The following is a 26,402-nucleotide window of genomic DNA, read 5'->3' on the forward strand; positions in this document are numbered from 1 at the left end:
AAGTTATTTCAGTGACCATTGTTTTTTTTTATTCTTTCTTTTAACGGAAGGGTACCAACAATTTTGACTATGTGTGTAGATACACACACACACACATACAGTATATACATATGTCTATATCCACACCCGCTTACATATAGATATCCACTTAGACACATTCGCTTACACAGTTATCTATTCTATTTTACAGACAAAAAAAAAAAAAAAAGGACATATTTACATCCCTTTAGTTGACCTTTTTGTCGACATTACTTATTAATTAATTTTGTTTAACTCCAATCCTCACCCTGACTCAAAGTAGCCCATCCATGATCAAAAATGATATTCTGTTCTTTTATTTCTATTAACATCCCTCTCAAGAACCCACTGATGTTTCAAAAACATTTTGAAATGTTCAGTGTTTAACTGTTGTCTTTTTTATAGCTTTAAATATAAATGCTTTCCCCATCGTAATGATGATGTTGTTCAGGTCTTTTCCTTTTTTTTTTTCATCACCCCTTAAATCACCAAACATTATAGATAAAGGACAACTATAGAAATTTGATTTGTAGACTGAGATCCACTTTTTTCAACGTTAATCCAAAATAATGCAACTTCCTTACAATACCAAAAATAAATGAATGTCTGACTCCTCTTCCTCCTCACACAATCTACATATGTCACCTTGTTGGATCCCCCATTTTAATTTTTTTTAGCATTCTCTTAGTAGGCAAGAATTTGTAGATTAGTTTTAGTTGTAAAATTCTAATGGAGACATCAAAAGAAGTTGTGTAAATACATGCATATACTTTCCTCCATGGGATACATTTGTCTAACAAATACCCCCATTTTTGACTGGATAGCTACTGGTGTAGCAGAAATGTGTTTAAGTTGCATGTATAACTGATATATTTTCTTGTTTATTTTTGTCTTATTCATCCATGTTGTGTCCTTAATGTAGGGGTAACATGCCACTTGTTTTGTACATAATAATAGCTTCCTTTTCCAGATCTGAGGTATAGCTGCACAGAGTTGATTAAATGTAAAAAGGTCACAAACATTACCGTATACTATTTTAAATTCATCATAAGTCTTGATTTCGCCCCCACTATTCAAGAGGTCATTTATAAATAATATTCCTTTTTTCAAACATTGATTCAATAAAGATACGGTGATCATTAATCAAAATATTTTATATTATACCACAACACTTGGCTCTGGATTTCATAAATTCACACTGGTTGATGATATTGGTATTGAAACCAACTGACTATGGCCACGTCCAAAAAGACGGATAAGTATGGAAATGACTTTCTCTTTAATATAGTGAACTGAAAAGCAGTTAACTGGAGGTAAGGATAGAGTTCTTTGTGGAACAGAGGATGAGCAGACCTCAATCATTTTGCTGAAAACCACTGCGGATTTAAGATACATTTTGGTATAAGGGATGCTTTTAGTGCAAAGTTGAGTGCCTTAAGGTTTAACAATTTAAGTCCACAGTGTTTGTAATCATTATACAGATAAGCTCTTTTAATTTTGTCAGGCTTCCAACCCCATATGAAATTGAACACATTTTGCTCATATTTTTTAAACAGCTCCTCTCCTGGGGTAGGTAATGACATGAGGATATAGATAAACTGAGGAATCACTAAGGAATTTATCACGGTTATTTTTTTCCATATAAAGTTAAGTTAGTCATTCCCCAAACTTTTTAATTTTCTGTCTACTGTATGTAGCTTTCTATCAAAGTTTTCCTTCGTGATAAGGTCCATGTCTTTAGGGATATGTATACCAATGACATCTATTGGGCCATCTGACCATTTTAGTGGGCAGATTACTATAGATATTAAAATTTGTACCTTTCAGAGATCCAATTCGCAGCACAGTACATTTATCATAGTTAGGTTTTAGTCAGGAAATTACTGAGAAGTTATTCAACTCTTTAACTAATGCAGTAAAGGATGCAACATTTGGTTGATTTTGAAAGTTTACATCGTCCGCATACATTGATATTTTTGATTCCAAACTATTTATTCTCAAACCTTCTATGTTGTTATTCATTCTTACTTTTTGTGCTAAGATTTCTATAGCTATAATAAATAGATACGCAGACAGTGGACATCCTTCTTTCAATCTTCTATATTGCTTAATTGTTTCAGAAAAAAAACATTGTTTATTATTTTACACTTTGGATTACTATACATTACTTTTTATCCAACTAATTAAAGAGTCTCCAAAGTTAAAATATTCTAAACATTTATAAATAAAATCCAAACGTACTTTATCGAAAGCTTTCTCAAAGGCAGCAAAAAAAAAAAAAAAAAAAAATGAAAGCAGAGGTTTTTGTTGAGTCATAATATTCAATTATTTCAATTATTTGTCTAATACTGTCACTGATAGATCGACACTGTAAGAAGCCACACTGATCTGGATGAATAATATTGGGCAGTACTAGTTTTAATCTGTTTGCAAGACATTTGGCTAATATTTTAGCATCGTTACATTGTAGTGTGATTGGCCTCCAATTCTTTAGAGTAGTGGGATCTTTATACCTTCCACCTGAATCTTGTTTCAATAATAGTGAGATTAAACCTTCCTGTTGAGTTTCTGTAAGTTGTTTTTTGCTATATGACCAGTTGAAGGTGTTCAGCAAAGGTGTTTTAACAGACTCATAGAAGGTTTGATAAAAGTTTACAGGTATGCCATCGGCTCCTGGACTTTTTACCTTTTTCAAAGGAGTTAATAGCTGGATGTAATTCCATCCAGCGTAATAAGTCCCTCACAAGATTTTTTTCTTTCTCTGTTAACTTTACGGTATTATCGTCTTGAGAATTGGGGCTAGTATTTTGAGGCAATAAATCCTCTGGTGGGCTCTGTAAGGAGTACAATTTTGAAAAATAATTATGTTGTACCAGCAAAATTTCCCTTGGTTTTTTCAATGATTTTATTTCCTACTACAAGCTTCAAAACATTTTTCTTTACAGTGTTTTTATACTGCAGATTTAAAAAATATTTGGTTGATCTCTCCCGATTTTTCCAGCCATTCTATTCTATTTCTCAAATATGATACGTTGGCTTTCTCTGCACATAGTCTTTCTAACTCTCTTTCCTTGTGCTCAAGAATGTCCAGTAGAGCTTGTGACACATTTGTATTATTGTCTACCCGTTCTGTTAAATCTTCTATCTCAGCTATCAATATTTTTTCTGTCTCCAAACGATTTTTATTTTTCCTTGAGCTGTATTGAATGCAGGGTCCCCTTAAGGTGTATTTTTAAAAGCATCCCATATAATCAAAGGATCCGCTGTATCATTATTCACTACAAAGAAATCTTTTATGAATTTGTTTGTTGTATCTATAAACTCTTTATCCTTCAATAGCTTCTGATTTAATTTCCAGTATCCTGGACCCCTATGAAACGTTGTGGTACAAATGCTCAAGGTTATAAGATGATGATCTGACCTAAATCTCTCTTTAATCTCGACTTTATTCATTTTTGGAGTCAAAGAAAATGATGTTAAGAAATAATCTATTCTGCTAGCCTGATTTCCTCGTCTCCATGTATATCTTGTTTGCTTTGGATTTCGCAATCGCCATATGTCAATTAAATCTAGTGAGGTCATGAGGTCAGAAATAGCATTATATGCTCTAGAATGATAATTCTTAGTTTGTATGCCTTTTCGATCCAGATCTACATCCAACACAGTGTTGTAGTCTCCTGTCATTATCAAATTTTTTATCATGTAGTTTTTCTTTTCTTGCAACATGTTGAATATATCTTGAAAGAAGAGTGGATCATCAGAATGAGGTGCATACAGATTTACTAATACAAATTCTAGGCTATCCACCAATATATCTTGTATAATATATCTACCTGCTTGATGTATTATTGTATCTTTGACCACAATATCTACTTCCTTTTTATACATTATCATTACAACTTTAGAATTTGAGCATCCGTGTGAAAAGTATATGTTATCCCCTCCACTCTGTTGTCCATTTAATCTCATACAGTTGGGTAGAGTGAGTCTCTTGTAAACAAAATATATCATAGTTTTTATCCGTAAGCCAACTAATAAAGTGTCCCCTTTTCTTCCTATCAGCTAAACCGTTACAGTTGAAGCTTGATATTACTAACTTAGACATATTTGATCTTCAGTGGATTCTATACTTTCATGATTCTTGAAAAAAAAAAAAGGATGGAAATAATAATAGTGACACCAAAACAACGGGAAGGGGCTGAAAATATTTCCTGTTTCTTCCATCCTCTGATGATATATTTTCTATTGTCATATTTCTCTCCCTTTTTAAATAGCGTCTAAGAGAAACATTTTACTATAACAAAACATCCAATCCCAATTTATGAGCGCAAAACTAAGAACAAAAGATCATCATTTTTTTATTTTCTGCATTGATGATCTTTTGTTCTTAGTTTTGCGCTCATAAATTGGGATTGGATGTTTTGTTATAGTAAAATGTTTCTCTTAGACGCTATTTAAAAAGGGAGAGAAATATGACAATAGAAAATATATCATCAGAGGATGGAAGAAACAGGAAATATTTTCAGCCCCTTCCCGTTGTTTTGGTGTCACTATTATTATTTCCATCCTTTTTTTTTTTTCAAGAATCATGAAAGTATAGAATCCACTGAAGATCAAATATGTCTAAGTTAGTAATATCAAGCTTCAACTGTAACGGTTTAGCTGATAGGAAGAAAAGGGGACACTTTATTAGTTGGCTTACGGATAAAAACTATGATATATTTTGTTTACAAGAGACTCACTCTACCCAACTGTATGAGATTAAATGGACAACAGAGTGGAGGGGATAACATATACTTTTCACACGGATGCTCAAATTCTAAAGTTGTAATGATAATGTATAAAAAGGAAGTAGATATTGTGGTCAAAGATACAATAATACATCAAGCAGGTAGATATATTATACAAGATATATTGGTGGATAGCCTAGAATTTGTATTAGTAAATCTGTATGCACCTCATTCTGATGATCCACTCTTCTTTCAAGATATATTCAACATGTTGCAAGAAAAGAAAAACTACATGATAAAAAATTTGATAATGACAGGAGACTACAACACTGTGTTGGATGTAGATCTGGATCGAAAAGGCATACAAACTAAGAATTATCATTCTAGAGCATATAATGCTATTTCTGACCTCATGACCTCACTAGATTTAATTGACATATGGCGATTGCGAAATCCAAAGCAAACAAGATATACATGGAGACGAGGAAATCAGGCTAGCAGAATAGATTATTTCTTAACATCATTTTCTTTGACTCCAAAAATGAATAAAGTCGAGATTAAAGAGAGATTTAGGTCAGATCATCATCTTATAACCTTGAGCATTTGTACCACAACGTTTCATAGGGGTCCAGGATACTGGAAATTAAATCAGAAGCTATTGAAGGATAAAGAGTTTATAGATACAACAAACAAATTCATAAAAGATTTCTTTGTAGTGAATAATGATACAGCGGATCCTTTGATTATATGGGATGCTTTTAAAAATACACCTTAAGGGGACCCTGCATTCAATACAGCTCAAGGAAAAATAAAAATCGTTTGGAGACAGAAAAAATATTGATAGCTGAGATAGAAGATTTAACAGAACGGGTAGACAATAATACAAATGTGTCACAAGCTCTACTGGACATTCTTGAGCACAAGGAAAGAGAGTTAGAAAGACTATGTGCAGAGAAAGCCAACGTATCATATTTGAGAAATAGAATAGAATGGCTGGAAAAATCGGGAGAGATCAACCAAATATTTTTTAAATCTGCAGTATAAAAACACTGTAAAGAAAAATGTTTTGAAGCTTGTAGTAGGAAATAAAATCATTGAAAAAACCAAGGGAAATTTTGCTGGTACAACATAATTATTTTTCAAAATTGTACTCCTTACAGAGCCCACCAGAGGATTTATTGCCTCAAAATACTAGCCCCAATTCTCAAGACGATAATACCGTAAAGTTAACAGAGAAAGAAAAAAATCTTGTGAGGGACTTATTACGCTGGATGGAATTACATCCAGCTATTAACTCCTTTGAAAAAGGTAAAAAGTCCAGGAGCCGATGGCATACCTGTAAACTTTTATCAAACCTTCTATGAGTCTGTTAAAACACCTTTGCTGAACACCTTCAACTGGTCATATAGCAAAAAACAACTTACAGAAACTCAACAGGAAGGTTTAATCTCACTATTATTGAAACAAGATTCAGGTGGAAGGTATAAAGATCCCACTACTCTAAAGAATTGGAGGCCAATCACACTACAATGTAACGATGCTAAAATATTAGCCAAATGTCTTGCAAACAGATTAAAACTAGTACTGCCCAATATTATTCATCCAGATCAGTGTGGCTTCTTACAGTGTCGATCTATCAGTGACAGTATTAGACAAATAATTGAAATAATTGAATATTATGACTCAACAAAAACCTCTGCTTTCATTTTTTTTTTTTTTTTTTTTTGCTGCCTTTGAGAAAGCTTTCGATAAAGTACGTTTGGATTTTATTTATAAATGTTTAGAATATTTTAACTTTGGAGACTCTTTAATTAGTTGGATAAAAAGTAATGTATAGTAATCCAAAGTGTAAAATAATAAACAATGTTTTTTTTCTGAAACAATTAAGCAATATAGAAGATTGAAAGAAGGATGTCCACTGTCTGCGTATCTATTTATTATAGCTATAGAAATCTTAGCACAAAAAGTAAGAATGAATAACAACATAGAAGGTTTGAGAATAAATAGTTTGGAATCAAAAATATCAATGTATGCGGACGATGTAAACTTTCAAAATCAACCAAATGTTGCATCCTTTACTGCATTAGTTAAAGAGTTGAATAACTTCTCAGTAATTTCCTGACTAAAACCTAACTATGATAAATGTACTGTGCTGCGAATTGGATCTCTGAAAGGTACAAATTTTAATATCTATAGTAATCTGCCCACTAAAATGGTCAGATGGCCCAATAGATGTCATTGGTATACATATCCCTAAAGACATGGACCTTATCACGAAGGAAAACTTTGATAGAAAGCTACATACAGTAGACAGAAAATTAAAAAGTTTGGGGAATGACTAACTTAACTTTATATGGAAAAAAATAACCGTGATAAATTCCTTAGTGATTCCTCAGTTTATCTATATCCTCATGTCATTACCTACCCCAGGAGAGGAGCTGTTTAAAAAATATGAGCAAAATGTGTTCAATTTCATATGGGGTTGGAAGCCTGACAAAATTAAAAGAGCTTATCTGTATAATGATTACAAACACTGTGGACTTAAATTGTTAAACCTTAAGGCACTCAACTTTGCACTAAAAGCATCCCTTATACCAAAATGTATCTTAAATCCGCAGTGGTTTTCAGCAAAATGATTGAGGTCTGCTCATCCTCTGTTCCACAAAGAACTCTATCCTTACCTCCAGTTAACTGCTTTTCAGTTCACTATATTAAAGAGAAAGTCATTTCCATACTTATCCGTCTTTTTGGACGTGGCCATAGTCAGTTGGTTTCAATACCAATATCATCAACCAGTGTGAATTTATGAAATCCAGAGCCAAGTGTTGTGGTATAATATAAAATATTTTGATTAATGATCACCGTATCTTTATTGAATCAATGTTTGAAAAAAGGAATATTATTTATAAATGACCTCTTGAATAGTGGGGGCGAAATCAAGACTTATGATGAATTTAAAATAGTATACGGTAATGTTTGTGACCTTTTTACATTTAATCAACTCTGTGCAGCTATACCTCAGATCTGGAAAAGGAAGCTATTATTATGTACAAAACAAGTGGCATGTTACCCCTACATTAAGGACACCACATGGATGAATAAGACAAAAATAAACAAGAAAATATATCAGTTATACATGCAACTTAAACACATTTCTGCTACACCAGTAGCTATCCAGTCAAAAATGGGGGTATTTGTTAGACAAATGTATCCCATGGAGGAAAGTATATGCATGTATTTACACAACTTCTTTTGATGTCTCCATTAGAATTTTACAACTAAAACTAATCTACAAATTCTTGCCTACTAAGAGAATGCTAAAAAAAATTAAAATGGGGGATCCAACAAGGTGACATATGTAGATTGTGTGAGGAGGAAGAGGAGTCAGACATTCATTTATTTTTGGTATTGTAAGGAAGTTGCATTATTTTGGATTAACGTTGAAAAAAGTGGATCTCAGTCTACAAATCAAATTTCTATAGTTGTCCTTTATCTATAATGTTTGGTGATTTAAGGGGTGATGAAAAAAAAAAAGGAAAAGACCTGAACAACATCATCATTACGATGGGGAAAGCATTTATATTTAAAGCTATAAAAAAGACAACAGTTAAACACTGAACATTTCAAAATGTTTTTGAAACATCAGTGGGTTCTTGAGAGGGATGTTAATAGAAATAAAAGAACAGAATATCATTTTTGATCATGGATGGGCTACTTTGAGTCAGGGTGAGGATTGGAGTTAAACAAAATTAATTAATAAGTAATGTCGACAAAAAGGTCAACTAAAGGGATGTAAATATGTCCTTTTTTTTTTTTTTTGTCTGTAAAATAGAATAGATAACTGTGTAAGCGAATGTGTCTAAGTGGATATCTATATGTAAGCGGGTGTGGATATAGACATATGTATATACTGTATGTGTGTGTGTGTGTATCTACACACATAGTCAAAATTGTTGGTACCCTTCCGTTAAAAGAAAGAATAAAAAAAAACAATGGTCACTGAAATAACTTGAAACTGACAAAAAGTAATAATAAAAATTTATTGAAAATGAACTAATGAAAATCAGCTAATGTTTTTGAATTTTGGTTCAGAATCATTTAAAAAAACAAACTAATGAAGCTGGCCTGGACAAAAATGATGGTACCCCTAGAAAAGATTGAAAATAATTTGACCATAGGGGCACATTAAACATTGGCTGTGTCTAAGTGGATATCTATATGTAAGCGGGTGTGGATATAGACATATGTATATACTGTATGTGTGTGTGTGTGTGTGTGTGTGTGTGTGTGTGTGTGCATCTACACACATAGTCAAAATTGTTGGTACCCTTCCGTTAAAGAAAGAATAAAAAAAAACAATGGTCACTGAAATAACTTGAAACTGACAAAAAAGTAATAATAAATAAAAATGTATTGAAAATGAACTAATGAAAATCAGCTAATGTTTTTGAATTTTGGTTCAGAATCATTTAAAAAAACAAACTAATGAAGCTGGCCTGGACAAAAATGATGGTACCCCTAGAAAAGATTGAAAATAATTTGACCATAGGGACACATTAAACATTGGTATCATGGTGTGTACCACACTGAACATGGACCACAGAAAGCTAAGGAGAGAGTTGTCTCAGGAGATTAGAAAGAAAATTATAGACAAGCATGTTAAAGGTAAAAGCTATAAGACCATCTCCAAGCAGCCTGATGTGTTTAGGCAGTTGATCGCACGCTAAAATACCCAAGAAATTTGTCCCATTAATAATTATTTTTCTAACAATGCTAGTTAGTTCTATAGTATTCATAGTGTTTTAGTAGTAGTCCATGAGCCATTTTCTCCTGTTTGAGCCAAAGTGGACTTAATGGCAGACAACCCCGGAGGACACCAAATCATAAAAAAGTGAGACTGGAATATGCCAAAATGCATATTGACAAGCCACAAAGCTTCTTGGAGAATGTCTTTTGGACAGATGAGACAAAACTGGGGCTTTTTGGCAAGTCACATCAGCTCTATGTTCACAGACGCCAAAAATGAAGCATCCAAAGAAAAGAACACTGTACCTAATGTGCAAAATGCAAGAGTGGCGTTAGGAAAAGCGTCCTCTTCAAAAGTTGTGAAGTTTGGTAAACACGACCTCAGCTGAATGCTGACTATATACACAAAGTGTAGGTAAAAGATGGAACTAGTGACATCTCATGAATACGCATGGTTGACAGGCCTTGAGGTTGCCCCATTCACACTACATACATTTTTTTTTTTTTTTTTAAAAACCCACTATATTGTAACTCTACCGACATTGCACCGCTTTTTTTTTTTGGGAGATGACTACAAGCAAAATTAGTGGTGTACTAACACACATCTACCAATTTAAAATGTTAACAAATCATTACAGCACAGATACATCTCCTAAAGAATTTTAGGAGATGGCATACAAGAGATGACCCCCATCCCGCTCACATCCACCCCATTTGTCCCTGGATACATGCTGATATCTATTACAAACAATACCACCCCATACCCCACCCCCTCTCACAGATACATCTCATAAAGAATTTTAGGAGATGACATGAAGGAGATGACATACTTCCCTTCTCACACCATTTGTCCTGGATACATGTTAATATCGACTACGAACAACGCTAATCCATACACCCTCTCACAAACAAACATATGGTTACAGGATCCATGCTGCTATAGCCTGCAAACAGTACCAACCACCACAGCATCAAAAGCCATAAACATTTTGACCACAGCACACTAGGCTTTGTTTGAACTTTTAATGATACTGTAATAAAAAAGACACCTCTTGGATACAACGGAGTTCACATATAGGGATACAACTGTGTTTTGTTCACTGAACCAGTATCAACAGGAGGGGGTCTTCTTTTGTTTACTGAGCAACTGATAACATCTTGGATACAACCTACTTTTTTTTTATCTGACTCAGGATCAACAGTATGGGTCTTCTGTGGAAACACCAAAAAGCAAAAACATTTGGTCACAGGGACCAGGGGTTTGTTTGAACTTTTAATGATACTGTAATAAAAGACACATATTGGGATACAACTGTATTTTTTATCTGCATCAGGATCCACAGGATGGGGTCTTTCTTTTTTTGTTGTGGAGCAACTGATAACACCTTACAGCAGACACCTTTGGACAACTACCAATAATTAACATCAGCCCTAGGGTTACAAAAAGGACACCAGGGTCACCAAGGGTTCACCTGTATCCCCACACACACACGCGCGCGCGCGCACGCGCGCACACGCGCATGCTCACGTGCACGCGCATTTCACATGCACGCGCAAAGCCACCAGTCCTATACTACTAACCTCTCCTCTTGCTTTCTTGCATTTAGATGTCACAGAATCTGCAGAAAGTTCAGACTCAAAAGCTTCTCGACCCAAGATGGTGTTTCCTGCTGAACTCTTCCCCGACCCGGTCTTCCCAATCAGAACAACCCTCCACTCATCAGAACCTGTCAGACACAAATACACAGAACTTTACATGAGACAGTGTGAGGACTGATGATATTTGAAGAATCACAGATGTCATGATTACATGTTGGATGGAGAGAGGTTTGGTTCTGGTTTTAGTGAACATCCATCCAGTCGGAAAGATTCGAAAGCTACCTACAATGATTCATATGCAGTATAAACCACGTAATCAATTTGCATGTAATCCACTGCGGGAATCAGTATACTCGCTGTGTCCGTATACTCGGCACAAAGTCCAACACGTTTCCGGTGGGTGTTGGCTTCTGCCAGGGTTGTCCCTTGTCACCGATCCTGATTGTGATTTTCATGGACAGGATCTCAAGGTGCAGATGGGGGAAGGAGAGTGTCCCTTTTGGGGACCTCAGAATTGCGTCTCTGCTCTTTGCAGATGATGTGATTCTGTTGGCTTCATCAGACCGTGACCTTCAGGAGCACTGGGGCGGTTTGCAGCCGAGTGTGAAGCGGTCGGGATGAGAGTCAGTACCTCCAAATCTGAGGCCGTGGTTCTCTGCCAGAAAACGGTGGATTGCACCCTCCGGGTTGGAGCCCCAAGCGAGGGAGTGTAAGTACCTCTCACAGTCTATCACAAGGAAACAGAGGATGCTGCTTTACGCTGCACGTCCTGAACCAACCAGCAGATGGAGCTGCTCACCTCTCCTATAAACCAGCTGACTTCATCCTCTGGTTACTACACCCAGATAAAAACATGATCCCAGTGCTGTAATATATAGTTATTTCCCCCCTGACATCCAGGTTGCTGAAATAGAAATGTGTTACCTGTTGATGTGTAGGATGCCATGTCTCTCCGCTGGGACAGATTCACAATCAGAACTGTAAAATAAAACCGTCTTTAAGGTCTCATGGCACTTTACTCAGGACATCATATGTACGTATTTAACACCATGCAGACAGAATATAAAGCCAGTAATTATAATAATTTATAACCATAACCATTTACACGTGTTGTTAAAGGAGGTTCAGACATTTATTTAAAATCAGGACATGAGGATATTTACACCTAATAACTAGAATCTTTGATTTTTACTGCAGTAAGACCATAAAAACAAGATTTGTTGTTGCCTAAATTAAATTAATAAGTAGGTAATTAAATAAATGTTTTTATTATAACGCTCTCTTCCAAATCGATAATATATTTTAATATATTCTGAGTATTTGAAAACCTCTTTTATTTATTTCAGGATGACATTTTAAACTCTGTTTCTGACCACCTTTTGTCTGAGCAATAGAAGAAGAAGAAAGAGGCATACTTTACTTTAATACACTCATGCATTAACAGGCCCTATATTCACATGAATGTAGTCTACTCCGTCAGCTACTGGTCCACTGTCAGAGCTTGACACTCTGGACCCAACCCAGTCCCCATGGACCGAGCTGCTGCCGTATAATTACTGATCCGGCCCCCAGTACATTAGTTTCATCTTTTAAACAGTCTTTTATAAACTATGGAAGACGGAGCCTGCCAAAATAAATAAATAAATAAATGACTCGATAAATAAATAAATATATCATTAAATGTTGCAAAAATAATATTAAAAATGAATGTTGCCATTAATTAATTGATAAAATGGGGCATAAATTGTTATTTCTGTTTTAATTGGCTTCTTTGTTTATTTATCTTTGTATTAATTCACTTATTTATTTTAGCATTTATTTTTGGCATTTTATTTTTTATTTATTTATTTCTGCAGGATTCTCCCTTTGCATTTCACCCCTTATTTAGTTCCCCAAACTTTATTTCTGTATTATTTTCTTTATACATTTCTTTATGCATTTCTGCCTCATTATGAAAAATAAATATAAAATAAATAAAAAATAAATGAATAAATAAAAAATAAATGCAAAAAATTAAGAAATCTATTTTTAAATTAATAAAATTAAATAAATAAATAAATTGAAGGGAACATTAAACAGAAGAGTAAATAAATTAGGGAATTAATACAAATAAATAAAATTAAAACAGTAATATCAATTTATGTCACATTTTATCAATTAATGGCTACATTTATTTTTAATATTATTTTTGCTACATTTGATGACACATTTATTTATTTATCGAGTCATTTATTTATTTTGGATTTTGGCAGGCTCTGTCCTCCATATTGTTGGTGTGTTAAGTTGCATCTGTTTACCTCATTATTGTATCCTATGAAGCACTTTGTAAACATTGTTTTTAGTAAAGTGCTTTAGTCCTGGGTGACAACGAGGCGTTCCGAGACCAGGCCAGATCTATAATCTCTATCCCGGGGTCTCCCACCAGCTGGACAGAAAACCTCCAAAGGGACAAAGGGAGGCGTCCAGGAGGATCCAGATCAGATGTTGGACCGGTGGCTCTAATAGGATATCTGAGCTCCTCTCCCGGTCTCTGAGGACCACCAGGTGAGGGTTTAGACCAGTACCACGCCCGACCTGCCTCATGATATCATGCTCCATTAACCCAATAGAGTTTTATAATAAACTGATTTCATTCACACACTTCTGTGATCGATTAATAATACTGTTATTGATTCATTTTCTCACAACAGACTAATAGATTCAAAGATTAATGGTTTCCCTTCTACTTCAGACAGTTAAACTTGAATAAACTCTGTCTTACCTTCACAGACTGCAGCACTCAATGGGAAGCCCAACAGATCCGGATGATGATGATGATGATGATGATGATGTTGTTGTTTCCTTTGAAAATTAATGAATCTCTTCTTTCTGACTGCTGTTATATATTTCCATTTATTATCTCCACGTGGGCGTTGGCTCTGCACAATGTGAGTTTTTGATCATGAGATGTGTGAACAATGTTATATTGAGGACTATTGACATCCAACAGTCTCCATCGTCACACAAAAAGGTTTTGGACTTGGTTTCATTTTTTAACAATGGTTGGCGACCAGCGTTTCAGGAACATAACTACCGCTAAGTGACTGTAAGATAAGATAATATAAAACTTTACAGGAAATTTCTGTTTGTTGCAGCAGCACAAGGAAATAAGTTCAGATAAATAGAGAAAGCAAAATAAAGAAATAACAACCTGCTGGCCTCCAGTCTGCAGCTGCAGGGCTGTATGGAGCTCATTTAATGGACCAGGTTTAGTGTAATAGCAGGATGTGTATTTTAGTCAGACTAATGCCCGTTAATAACCAATGTGAATGTATGTTGTACATTGATGTTGAAACAAGAAAAGGAATATAGGCTACCATTCACAAACATTTATATGATACATATTGAGCTAATTGTTTGAGTCATGGAGAAGGGGCTGAACCATTAAACGTATACTTCTTCCTACTCCTTTTCGGACGTAACATTTATTTATGTTGATTATTTGTTTACTGGGTAAACGGTGGGTGTACCGGCGGTTATATAGGTAGGTAGGCAGGACCAGCATGCACCTGGGTGGGCTTATGTTTTTTTTTTACCAGAACAAGAGCGGCAGTGACATCCATGTTTTCTTTGTGCTTCGTTGGCTGCTTTTTTGGATAATTAAATCATCAGAAACACAAACATTCTGCGTGGACCATGGACTCTTTTGCCTGATTAAAGTCTGAACCACTAGATGTCATGTTGTGTTCATGTTTATATGTGTTACAGACTCTGAAGGTTCAAACTCACAGAGGTTGATTTCTTTTAATGATGGAGAGTGAAAAGTGAGCAGAGTTGCAGAAACACCCGTATATATTTAATGTTCAGCAGCAACAGAACTGCCGTCACTGTGCAGGATGTTATAATTAGAGGTTTAGATCACTGACCTGCGACATGCCGCCACTCGTGATGAAGATTGTTACGTCCCATTTAGGTCTAGGGGTAAGGGAAGCAACATGAGCCGATGGTATCAGGCGTACAGTAGCCGTTTATTGTTAAATGCACAATTAAAAATGGTAGAAACAGGCTGCAGGCAATTTACCAACAATGTTGCAGCAAACAAAAGCGAACACAAGTGTTGACGTAAAATGTAACTTAGGAACGGGCTTCTAATGGCGTCGAAATCAATCACTTAATGAAACAAAAACGACTGCAAACTAGAAATTAGGATCACAGCTGAGCTGGCAAACAACTAAATATAAACAAGAAATAAAACCCTATTTTAACTGCTCTCAACACTAATCAACAAAAACACACTAATGGCAGCCACCTCTTTAACCAGTGCATTAGACTATCCAACTAGCACATTACTATGTGACCTGAAACACTTCTCTCTATCCCAGTTCCAATCAAATAACAAATGCTTCTATATCACAAAGTTAACAACACACAAAGAAGTAGTGATGTTATTTGCTGTGCCGAGGCTTCGGAGCGCGTGTCGAGTAATCCAGGAAGTTGTCTGTGAAGCGCGTATCGAGGCTTGTATCGTTTTAGACAAATTACGTCATTGATGATGTCCGGCCATATAATACCAGGTGACTGGTTCAGGAAGTGGTTCAGATCTTCACTGGTTAAACCACAGAACACAGAACACTAATATTACCCCTCCTGCCATTATTATATTATATTACACTACAATACAATACAATTGTTGACCAAAGGATTGGTTTACACACATAAGATGCATTACAAATAGAGAACAGATGTTCTTAAAATGCATAAATGTCTCTCTTGGTTTGAAGTGAGAAATAGATTGCTGTATTCACTGATGGTTTTTATTAAGAATGTTATAACAACAAAGACTCTAAAACTATCCTTTAGTACAGATGCACACAATTATTCCACAAGGCATGCTGCTGCTGCTGGTTATTTTACTTTACCAAGATCCAAAAACCAAATCAGGTCAAAGTACAGCACTATACAGAGCAAGGCAAGAATGGAATTCACTCCCAAATCATATTACACAACAAAATGATATATATGGTTTTAAAAAAACACTAAAAGAGCATTACTTAACAAGAAACTTTAGTAATTAATAATTATTCTTGGGTGTGTAAGGGTATTATGGGCATTCCATGTTAAATGATGATATTTATCTGTTTGATCATGATAGATTCAGTCGGAGCCGCTCTATTTTCTTTGTGTTTTTGTTATTTAAACTGTGTCAGTTGTTATTTTTTTATTTACAGTTGACGTGTATTACGATGTGTTATGTTAGTGTATGATGAGTAGTGTGAATGTGTATTTTTGTATTGTCAACATGTAAACTATGTGGACCCCAGGAAGAATAGCTGCTGCAATGCAAAAGCTAATGGATCTAAATAAACAAACAAACAAACAAACTCATAAAACAATTACAGTTTATTATACATGTATGTTATATACTCATAATATACTTACTAGAAAATAGACATTACATTATATATTATATAGATATAAATGGATTACATGGTAATATATATTCCAAACAGTCTTTACTGGCGCAAAATACAGTTTATCACAGATCACATGGTTAAGATCATATCTGCCTGTTTTACACTCTTTGACCACCAGGTGGTTTCGTGCACATGAAGCCTCGAGAAATGAACCCTTTAACGAACCAATTCGCTGGAAAGCTTCAATGCGTCATGAAGCTTCAGCTCACCATCACTACAAAGAAGCAACGAGGTGGACTGATCGAGCATAATCACAGCCACCTGTGTCGTTCATCTCCGGTCCTCTTTTAAATGATTCGGCTGGTTCCCGCCCCCACCGCGGAGTGTAGACACAGCGGTGACGTATCGGAGGCAGGACCACTAATGGCGGGAAACTGAGGGATCCACCTGAGGGCGGTCCGGAGGCGCGGCCCTGAAGGGGATCCCCCGGACGTGACGTCATCTCGGTGCGGAGGGACAGCGGAGCGCACCAAAAGAACAAAAGCAAAAGAGAGAGCGCAGCACAGCAATATACAACAATAACAACAACGAACGGTCACTCTAAGACCGTAACAATATGTAAAGCTTTCCAAAACGTTTTTGAAAAGAGTATGTAACGGGGTTGTCAATCTTTTCTTTTTAAGAAATAGCATTGTAGATTGTAGTGTTAATTTCATAACTTGAAAAATGTCAAATTAGATCTCATAAATTAGGTATTTAGTGCTTAAAATATGGTAGAAAAAAGTACAATATCGTCAGCATACAATCATATTTTATTCTCAAAATCATTAATTTGAATACCTGCTATCTTGATGTTGTGTCTAATTCCAATAGCTAAAGGCTCAATCGCTAGAACAAAAAGTAATGGTGACAAGGTGGACCATTGAGTGCCTCTGGAAAACTGTTCAGATACAATAAATACATGTATATTATTGATTATTTTTATTGGCATATTTATCCTTAAGTGGATTGTTGTGTTGGGATGTGGTTGTGTGTCTCCCGCTATGGACATTGCACGGCTGTCTCCATCTTGTTGTGGCGAGAACGAACCGACAACAGGGACTGCAATGGAAATAAGTCCTGGAATTTTTGAAAAGTACGTTTTTTGCAAAGATGCATGTGTTAGTAAAATGAGACTTGGATTATATTGCATGAGTTGTGTGAGAGCTTGTAAGCGTATGTTTTGATATAGTTTTGATGTTGTAAAATGCGGCCCCTATTTACTTCAATTAATTTGTGACTTTTCACCGTTTTTGGATTCTCCGTTCACCGTGGAGGCCTGAGAGAGAAAAACAAAGTTTTCATAAAGATTCAAGATAACACGGGGTGAGTAATTAATATACAGATGGTCATTTTGTTGGGTGAAGTATTCCTTTAATTGGGTCAAAACAACAGGGCGACATTATACTTCCTGTTTACATCTCTCATTGGGAACTGTAGTTCCAAAACTTAAAGCATTATTAAACAGAAGTAAGACAAAAAATAATAGTAGTGACAAAAATAAGTAGGAGTGGGGGGGTGCCACAGTGTCAAACCCCTGGTATTATCTAAAGTAGCCTTAACACCACTACAAGAAATGAAATAAACAATAAAGGAATCAACTTTATTCTCTCATTACGCTCAGCAAAGATTTGAGATTTCTATGTAAACCATTGCTCTTGCTGTTAAAGCTTCAGCTGCTCAAAGGATTACACAGCTGCTTTTTTCGGGTTGTACAGTGTTTTGTCTCTCAGCCTGAGCTCTTGCTTCAGCCTTGAGTTTCTTAGCTTCTTGTTCCATCCTCAGCCTCTCGCCTTCATATTTGGCTTTCATTTCCTTCAGCTCTTTGTTCATCTCAGCCTGAGCTATTGTTTTAGCATCATCTCTGAGTCTCTTAGCTTCAGCCTCATCTCTGAGTCTCTTAGCTTCTTGTTCCTTCCTCAGCCTCTCGTCTTCAAATTTGGCTTTCATTTCTTCCTGCTCAGCCTGATCTATTGCTTCAGCATCATCTCTGAGTCTCTTAGCTTCTTGTTCCATCCTCAGCCTCTCGCCTTCATATTTGGCTTTCATTTCCTTCAGCTCTTTGTTCATCTCAGCCTGAGCTATTGTTTTAGCCTCATCTCTGAGTCTCTTAGCTTCAGCCTCATCTCTGAGTCTCTTAGCTTCTTGTTCCATCCTCAGCCTCTCGTCTTCAAATTTGGCTTTCATTTCCTTCAGCTCTTTGTTCATCTCAGCCTGATCTATTGCTTCAGCCTCATCTCTGAGTCTCTTAGCTTCTTGTTCCATCCTCAGCCTCTCGCCTTCATATTTGGCTTTCATTTCCTCCAGCTCTTTGTTCCTCTTAGCCTCCGACTCTTTCAGGATTCGTTCTTCCTCCTTCTTTATTTCTTCCTCTGCTTTCTGGTACATCTCTGTGGTGTAGAACGACCCGCCGTTGTCCTCGATCATCTTGTCTATCTTCTCTAGAAGCTGACTGACTTGAGACGGGTCGTCCACCTTGTTGTTGAAGACGTGATAACGGCCGTGACACTTCCCAGTGATGTCTTGCAGGTCTTTGCTCTTGGAAATGAACTCTTCGATGGTTCGTTTCTTCAGCATGTCTCCATAAGTGAACAACACCATCGTGTATTTATCGGCGTCTTCACCAAAAATCTCCTGAATCATTTTCACGATTTGTTTCTCCTCCTTTGTCAACCTACCCACTTGAAGAATCACCAGGATGGCATGAGGACCAGGAGAGGACATACCGATGCAGCTACCGATCTCCTCCAACGCGGTTTCATCGTTTGACCTGGTGTCAAACAGCCCGAGAGTGTCGATGACAGCAACCTTTCGCCCTGCAACCTCTCCTCTTTCTTTCTTGCATTTAGATGTCACAGAATCTGCAGAAGGTTCAGACTCAAAAGCTTCTCGACCCAAGATGGTGTTTCCTGCTGAACTCTTCCCCGACCCGATCTTCCCAATCAGAACAACCCTCCACTCATCAGAACCTGTCAGACACAAATACACAGAACTTTACATGAGACAGTGTGAGGACTGATGATATTTGAAGAATCACAGATGTCATGATTACATGTTGGATGGAGAGAGGTATGGTTCTGGTAAGAGGCCCTGGGGTAGACCCAGAACACGCTGGAGAGATTATATATCTGGTCTGGGAACGCCTCAGGGTCCCCCAGGAAGAGATGGAAAACGTTGCTGGAGAGAAAGACGTCTGGAGTTCCCTGCTAAGCCTGCTGCCCCCGCGACCCGACCCCGCATAAGAGGAAGATAATGGATAAATGGATGGATAACTTATCATTATTATTACTGCCTTTATATTCTGTTTATGTGTACGTTCCATCTGCATGTTGTATATATGATGTCTTGAGGAACTTGAAAATAAGAAGATCTTGCTTTCCTGCTTTGGTTCCCGCCTTTCCAGCTTCAGGACGTCTGATTGTGACATTATTCATCATCAGCGATCTGTCAGCCAGCGACCAACAATCCTGTTTGTTGATCAATCTGAGGAGGCTCAACTGATTAGCTTGATAAAACGCTGCCATCCAGCCTTCAGTCTGACTCTGAATCAGTTCCAGCTGAGAGACATGGTATCAACAGGTAATATATTTCTTTTCTGAAACAAAACATCAACTAATGATTTAAAGGATTTCTTCAAATCTAATCACTTTAGTCAAAGTCAACCAAATGTAGGTCAATATGGCACCAGTGCAATACTGGGTTAACTTTACCTTGAGGGGCTACCGTCCAACACCAAAAACGTAAAGATCTCTACTTGGTCACCAGTTTATGTCTTTAACTGTCTTGTATAACCACATCATGAAGAGGTAATGTCTACAAAGACCAGCTAGAACCGGTTGTCCTTCCTGCCTATCTAAAGAAGATGAGGTTTGAGCTCAAGCACCCAAGAGCGCCGGGATTTGAAGCAAATTTTTGTAGTGGCCAAACTGTGGAATTACAACCTGCGGTCCGTGACATGATGCCATTGAACCAAAAAAAAAACTTTTTCCCACACACCTGCCCGTGCCGGAAGTCAGCCGTGTCCACCAACGTCCTGCCCGATTCCTATTCGGCCATGTCCGACGACGTCCTGCATCTCATTCCCTCATCGCAACCAAGAGATACTTTCAGTCACATGCTCTTGATCTCTTTAAATGTGACTCCAAACGAGAAAGACATACTTAACTATAGTTCTCTGAATCCTGGATGACCTCCAGAGACAGTTTATAATATCTAGATTTCTGTTTTTGTGCGTTTCATCAGTCCTCACACTGTCTCATGTAAAGAACTGTGTATTGTTTTATCAGCAGGTTCTGATGAGTGGAGGGTTGTCCTGATTGGGAAGACCGGGTCGGGGAAGAGTTCTGAACTTTCTGCGATATCTGTGACATCAGAATGCAGGAAAGAAAGAGGAGAGGTTGGAGGACAAAAGGTTGCTGTGATCGACACTCCAGGACTGTTTGGGACCAGTTTAACCCATGAAGACGTTTGGAGGAGGATCAAAATGTGCATCGGTATGTCCTCTCCTGGTCCTCACGCCTTCCTGGTGATTGTTCAGCTGGGCCGGTTCACAGAGGAGGAGAGACAAACCGTGAAAATGATTCAGGAGACTTTTGGTGGAGACGCCGATAAATACACGATGGTGTTGTTCACTTATGGAGACAAGCTGAAGAAACAAACCATTGAAGAGTTCATTTCAAAGAGCAAAGACCTGCCAGACATCATTGAGAAGTGTCACGGCCGTTATCATGTCTTCAACAATGAGGTGGACGACCCGTCTCAAGTCAGTCAGCTTCTAGAGAAGATAGACGCGATGGTCGAGGACAACGGCGGAACGTACTACACCACAGAGATGTACAAGAGAGCAGAAGAAGAAACACTGAGAGTGGGCTAATTTTCAAAAAATGCCCCACTTTCTAAAAATGTCTTAATTTTCTGAAAAGAATTGTCCTAATTTTCTAAAAATGTCCTAATTTCTAAAGTTTTCCTCACTTTCTAAAAATGTTTAAATTTTCTAAAAATAAATGTCCTAATTATTCAGATTCTGGTTTTTTTTTCCCATTAGTACTGGGTACTTTTCCATTAACTCTAGATGCCATTGTCTCCAATCTGTCGTGCCTTCAGACTATAATAAAAAATAGTATAATCTGTTAACAGATGGACAGCTCTACCATTATTATGAACATCCATCCTAAATGTCTTTTCCTCTTCCAGAGTATTCAACGTGCTCCTCCGACTCACTTTTTAACAGAATTAACTAGCACGACTGTATTTGGAACAGTCGGCGCTCAAGGCTTCACTTAACCCTGTTGTACTTACCTTATGATGCCGAACCTCCAGGGATACTATTGGGCTGCTAAGCTATGGTGGTTACATCATAGACATATATAAATAGACGCCGCATTGAGTCCTGGATCATACTTCAACGTGGGCGCCATATTTGACCTGGCAAGACTGGCCTATACAAGTGAATGGGGGAGCTGCTGTTTTTCTGGATAAAAAGCACTATAACGTCTACTTTTCTCAACTGATTTGTTATTATTATATTCAAACGTTTATGATACATGTGGAGTAACGTTGAGTTAACGTTTCGATTGTTTTTTTCTTTTCCCAAAACATTTGGTGAAAAACTGTTCAAAACATTACTAGCTTCCGGTCCATAGATCACCGGTCTGTCCCTCGATATGGTAGGATTCAATCAATTAATAGGTAATTATTAAAGGGTCGTATGTAATATTACATCTTCCTTTCAGAATTGTTCTCATTATCAAAACGTTTGTAACTTAGCTCATCAGATAAGCGTTCGTTATTGTTAAGCTGTTAGTTTATAGATATGTTATGCATAACATAATATTGCAAACAATAAAGCTGATGGCATGTCTGAACAGTACGTTAACTCTCGGCAATATTTAACGTTAGCTAATTTTTTTTATTCAACGCTATCTTAAGTTCCTTTAGGTGCGCTAACATGTTGTGGAGATTAACTAGCAGCTAACGTTACACAACTTAAAAGCCATCAATTGGTTTTGAAGTTACAATAGTTAAAGTCATTTTGCCATGGGTAACGTTAACTTTAGACACAACGTTCCTTTGCCTCTTATTCTGATTGCTCTTATTAGTATGTTAATGATAAATGCCTGAAAATGAACATAATAGTAACTGCAGTAGCAGTGTTAGAGGTAATGATTGATGATCGCTAAAACAGAGAAAGACATTTCATTGTACTTCATATTATATTATATTATATTATATTATATTATATTATACAGGGACCTCTCTACAAGTATCAACCTTAAACAAGGAAAATAAGTCAAAGTTATACTTGACAAACGTGAGTTTTAACAATTCCAAATTAATTATTTTCTATCCCGTCAGTAATTCAGTTCACGTCAGCCTACGGTACACACTCGTCTCCTGAGTGTCCAGCAGCGATTATAGCTCAACTATCCAGATTCTAAGTAACTGGAGACAAAACTTTATTTTGTCTACTCCTCGTAGATCATAAACCCTTTAATATAATAACGACTCGTTGAAATCGGTTGAGAAATGTAGACGTTATAGTGCTTTTTATCCAGAAAAACGTCCCTGTTCACTTGTATAGAGTTAAAGGCCTTAGAGTCTTGCCCTGTCCAATATGGCGCCCACGTTGACGTTTCGCCACAGCGGGCTGAAAAGTCCAATGCAGCGTCTATGTATATAAGTCTATGGGTTACATGAGGTAGGTTTGTTGGGAACCCTCCCAGCATGGACAGTTGTGTAATTATCTGTGTTCCTGCTTTGTTTGTTCCACAACGTTTACACATTTTTATCCATGTTAAACATTATAATACCAGTGAATGTGATGTTGGAGCATGATGGGTGAGATTCTCCCCAGTGGACATGAAGTAAACCTTTAGTTGAAGGTATTTTATTGATTATTAAAACCGTTTCCAACATCAGGATGCTTCTTCAACTGCTCTCCATCACAACCCTCCGTCACCATGGTAACAACAGACAAACAACAGCATCACACAACAACACAACAGATTAATCCAGCTAGTATATCAATTAAATGCTGCTTCACTTTAATACACTTAGACACACTTTTATACAGATACATGTACAAACATTGAATACATAAATACAAATAATCCTGACGTCATGCTTTAAAATATCCCCTATACCAGTTTATTATTATTATTAAGAGCATATTTTTTATTTGTGCATATTTGTCATAATCCAAGTGAAAGGTTAATTAAACCGTTTATTAATACAAGTGTATGTTTTATTGATAAATTTAGATTATTTGTGTGTATTTTGCATAATCTGAGTGTACTCCAAAAACATGTTTTATTAATCCGAGCATAGCTTATTAATTCATGAATATTTTTTATTAATCATGCATACTTTTCATTAACTTAGCACATGGTTTATTAATCCATGTGTAAATTGTATTAATCATGTATATGTTTTTTTATGTAATGTTCATTTACGAACCTACTTGTTATTAATCTCTGCATATTTTTTAAATTGTGCATAATTTTTTTATAATCCAACCTTTTGGTTGTTTAATTTGATTATGCATTTCATTAAACTGTGCATATTGTTTTATAATCAATTATGAGTTGTTTTTTTCAGTCATAAATATTATTTATATACTGACATTTCTTTTTTTTAACTTTTTTGGCATTTTTTATTAATTGTGTGTATTTTTTATAATTCGTTGTCCGTTTTATTATTTATAAACAAACACTGTAGTGGTTCAAATAATGTTTATATATATATATTACGTGCATTCATTATGTTTATTTCCTGTCATATTTGTTTATTTATTGTAATTATTAAAAGCCTGTAACCTGTGGATTATCTAAAGCAGTCTTAACACTACTACAGTACATGAAATAAATCATAAATGATTGAACATTATTTTCTTATTACGCTCAGCAATTATTAGAGATTTTGTATCTTGCTGTTAAACCAGATAGCTTCAGCTGCTCAGCTGATTACACAGTTTGGAGGCATTATGATGGGGGGTTGTACAGCATTTCGTTGTTCAGCCCGAGCTCTTGCTTCAGCCTCATATTTTAGTTTCAGCATTTCTTTTTGCATCTCAAACATCTCCCCAGTGAATTTGGCTTTCAGTTCCTCCAGCTCTTTGTTCCTCTGGACATCCGACTCTTTCAGGATTTGTTCTTTATCCTTCTCTATTTCTTCCTCTGCTCTCTTGTACATCTCTGTGGTGTAGTACGTTCCGCCATTGTCCTCGACCATCTCGTCTATCTTCTCTAGAAGCTGATTGACTTGAGACGGGTCGTCCACCTCATTGTTGAAGACATGATAACGGCCGTAACTCTTCTCAATGATGTCTGGCAGGTCTTTGCTCTTTGAAATGAACTCTTCAATGGTTCGTTTCTTCAGCTTGTCTCCATAAGTGAACAACACCATCGTGTAGTTATCTGCGTCTTCACCAAAAGTCTCCTGAATCATTTTCACGGTTTGTCTCTCCTCCTCTGTGAACCTGCCCAGCTGAACAATCACCAGGAAGGCATGAGGACCAGGAGAGGACATACCGATGCACATCTTGATCCTCCTCCACACGTCTTCATTCTTTAAACTGGTGTCAAACAGTCCTGGAGTGTCGATCACAGCAACCTTTTGTCCTCCAACCTCTCCTCTTTCTTTCTTGCATTTAGATGTCACAGAATCTGCAGAAAGTTCAGACTCAAAAGCTTCTCGACCCAAGATGGTGTTTCCTGCTGAACTCTTCCCCGACCCGGTCTTCCCAATCAGAACAATCCTCCTCTCATCAGAACCTGTCAGACACAAATACACAGAACTTTACATGAGACAGTGTGAGGACTGATGATATCTGATGATATTTGAAGAATCACAGATGTCATGATTACATGTTGGATGGAGAGAGGTATGGTTCTGGTTTTAGTGAACATCCATCCAGTCGGAAAGATTCGAAAGCTACCTACGAAACGTAATAAACGATAATGAAAATTATCTATGAAAAATATGAATAGAATGATAACTAGTAACTGATAGGCTACAAGGTGAAGGTGAACTATATGCTATTTAGATTCAAGAAGGTTTATTCAGGTTGCACATTCAATACTTTAAACTGAGGTGATATATTTTAAAGCAAGATGAACTGAAAGTGTGAGGACTATGTGACCTGAAGAATCACAGATGATTACAGGTTGGATGGACGAACGTGTCAGGCTTGGTTGGCCCAGGGGTCTCCTGAAGCAGCAGCCAGGGGGTCAGGAAAAAGGACGAGGCTGTGGAGAAGGGGGAAGCCTCATCATATCCTTGTTAGAGGTCGCTGAGGTAGTCAAAAAGCTCTTTAGCGACAAGGCGGCAGGGGTGGATGAGATTCACCCTGAGATGCTGAAGGCTCTGGACATTGTTAGACCATCTTGACGGACGCGCCTCTTCAGTGTCGTGTGGAGGTCGGGGACAGTACCTGTGGAATGGCAGACCGGGGTGGTGGTTCCTATTTTTAAAAAGGGGGACCGGAGGGTGTGCTCCAATTATTGGGGTATCACTGGAAAGTTTATTCTAGGGTGCTGGAAAGGAGACTCCGACCGATTGTCGAACCTCGGATTCAGGAGGAACAATGCGGACTCCGTCCTGGCCGTGGAACAGTGGCCCAGCTCTTTACCCTCGCGGGGCTGTTAGAGGGGTCATGGGAGTTTGCCCATCCAGTCTACATGTGTTTTGTGGACTTGGAGGTTTATGATCGTGTCCCCCCGGGGAGTTCTGTGGGGGGTACTGCGGGAATCAGTATACTCGCTGTGTCCGTATACTCGGCACAAAGTCAAACATGTTTCCGGTGGGTGTTGGCTTCTGCCAGGGCTGTCCCTTGTCACTGATTCTGATTGGGATTTTCATGGACAGGATCTCAAGGTGC

The 26,402-nt window shown here is 37.1% G+C and overlaps 3 protein-coding genes and 1 pseudogene across 4 annotated transcripts in view; 1 reads left to right on the top strand and 3 right to left on the bottom strand.

Moving 5' to 3' along the window:
• The window catches only part of LOC141773598 (GTPase IMAP family member 8-like), a 32,268-nt pseudogene extending 20,229 nt beyond the window's left edge, over positions 1-12,039 (bottom strand).
• Positions 1-26,402, bottom strand: part of LOC141774498 (GTPase IMAP family member 7-like) — a 31,645-nt gene that overhangs the window by 3,627 nt on the left and 1,616 nt on the right. Inside the window, exon 3 of one of the 2 annotated variants that reach the window (XR_012595361.1) lies at positions 23,891-25,296. Coding sequence is in view for 1 of the 2 variants with exons in the window: in XM_074647208.1 (XP_074503309.1) it covers positions 24,479-25,296 (818 nt within the window). In the remaining variant the exon portion in view is untranslated. Of the gene's footprint in view, positions 1-23,539; positions 25,297-26,402 lie in introns of those variants that run through there. The other variant, XM_074647208.1, reaches the window with a different exon arrangement.
• LOC141773599 (uncharacterized) lies at positions 18,206-19,952 on the bottom strand. Its single transcript, XM_074645442.1, has 2 exons — positions 19,921-19,952; positions 18,206-19,517 (listed from the first exon to the last, which is right to left on the bottom strand). Exons 1-2 carry the CDS (start codon positions 19,950-19,952, stop codon positions 18,206-18,208), a joined length of 1,344 nt encoding a protein of 447 aa, XP_074501543.1.
• LOC141774501 (GTPase IMAP family member 9-like) lies at positions 19,812-21,503 on the top strand. The gene is made up of 2 exons (XM_074647211.1): positions 19,812-20,104; positions 20,812-21,503. The coding sequence occupies exons 1-2, from the start codon at positions 20,092-20,094 to the stop codon at positions 21,396-21,398; spliced, it is 600 nt and encodes a 199-aa protein (XP_074503312.1). The 5' UTR covers positions 19,812-20,091; the 3' UTR covers positions 21,399-21,503.

This window comes from Sebastes fasciatus, chromosome 9 (genome assembly GCF_043250625.1).
Source record: "Sebastes fasciatus isolate fSebFas1 chromosome 9, fSebFas1.pri, whole genome shotgun sequence".
In the NCBI taxonomy this organism is placed as follows: domain Eukaryota; kingdom Metazoa; phylum Chordata; class Actinopteri; order Perciformes; family Sebastidae; genus Sebastes; species Sebastes fasciatus.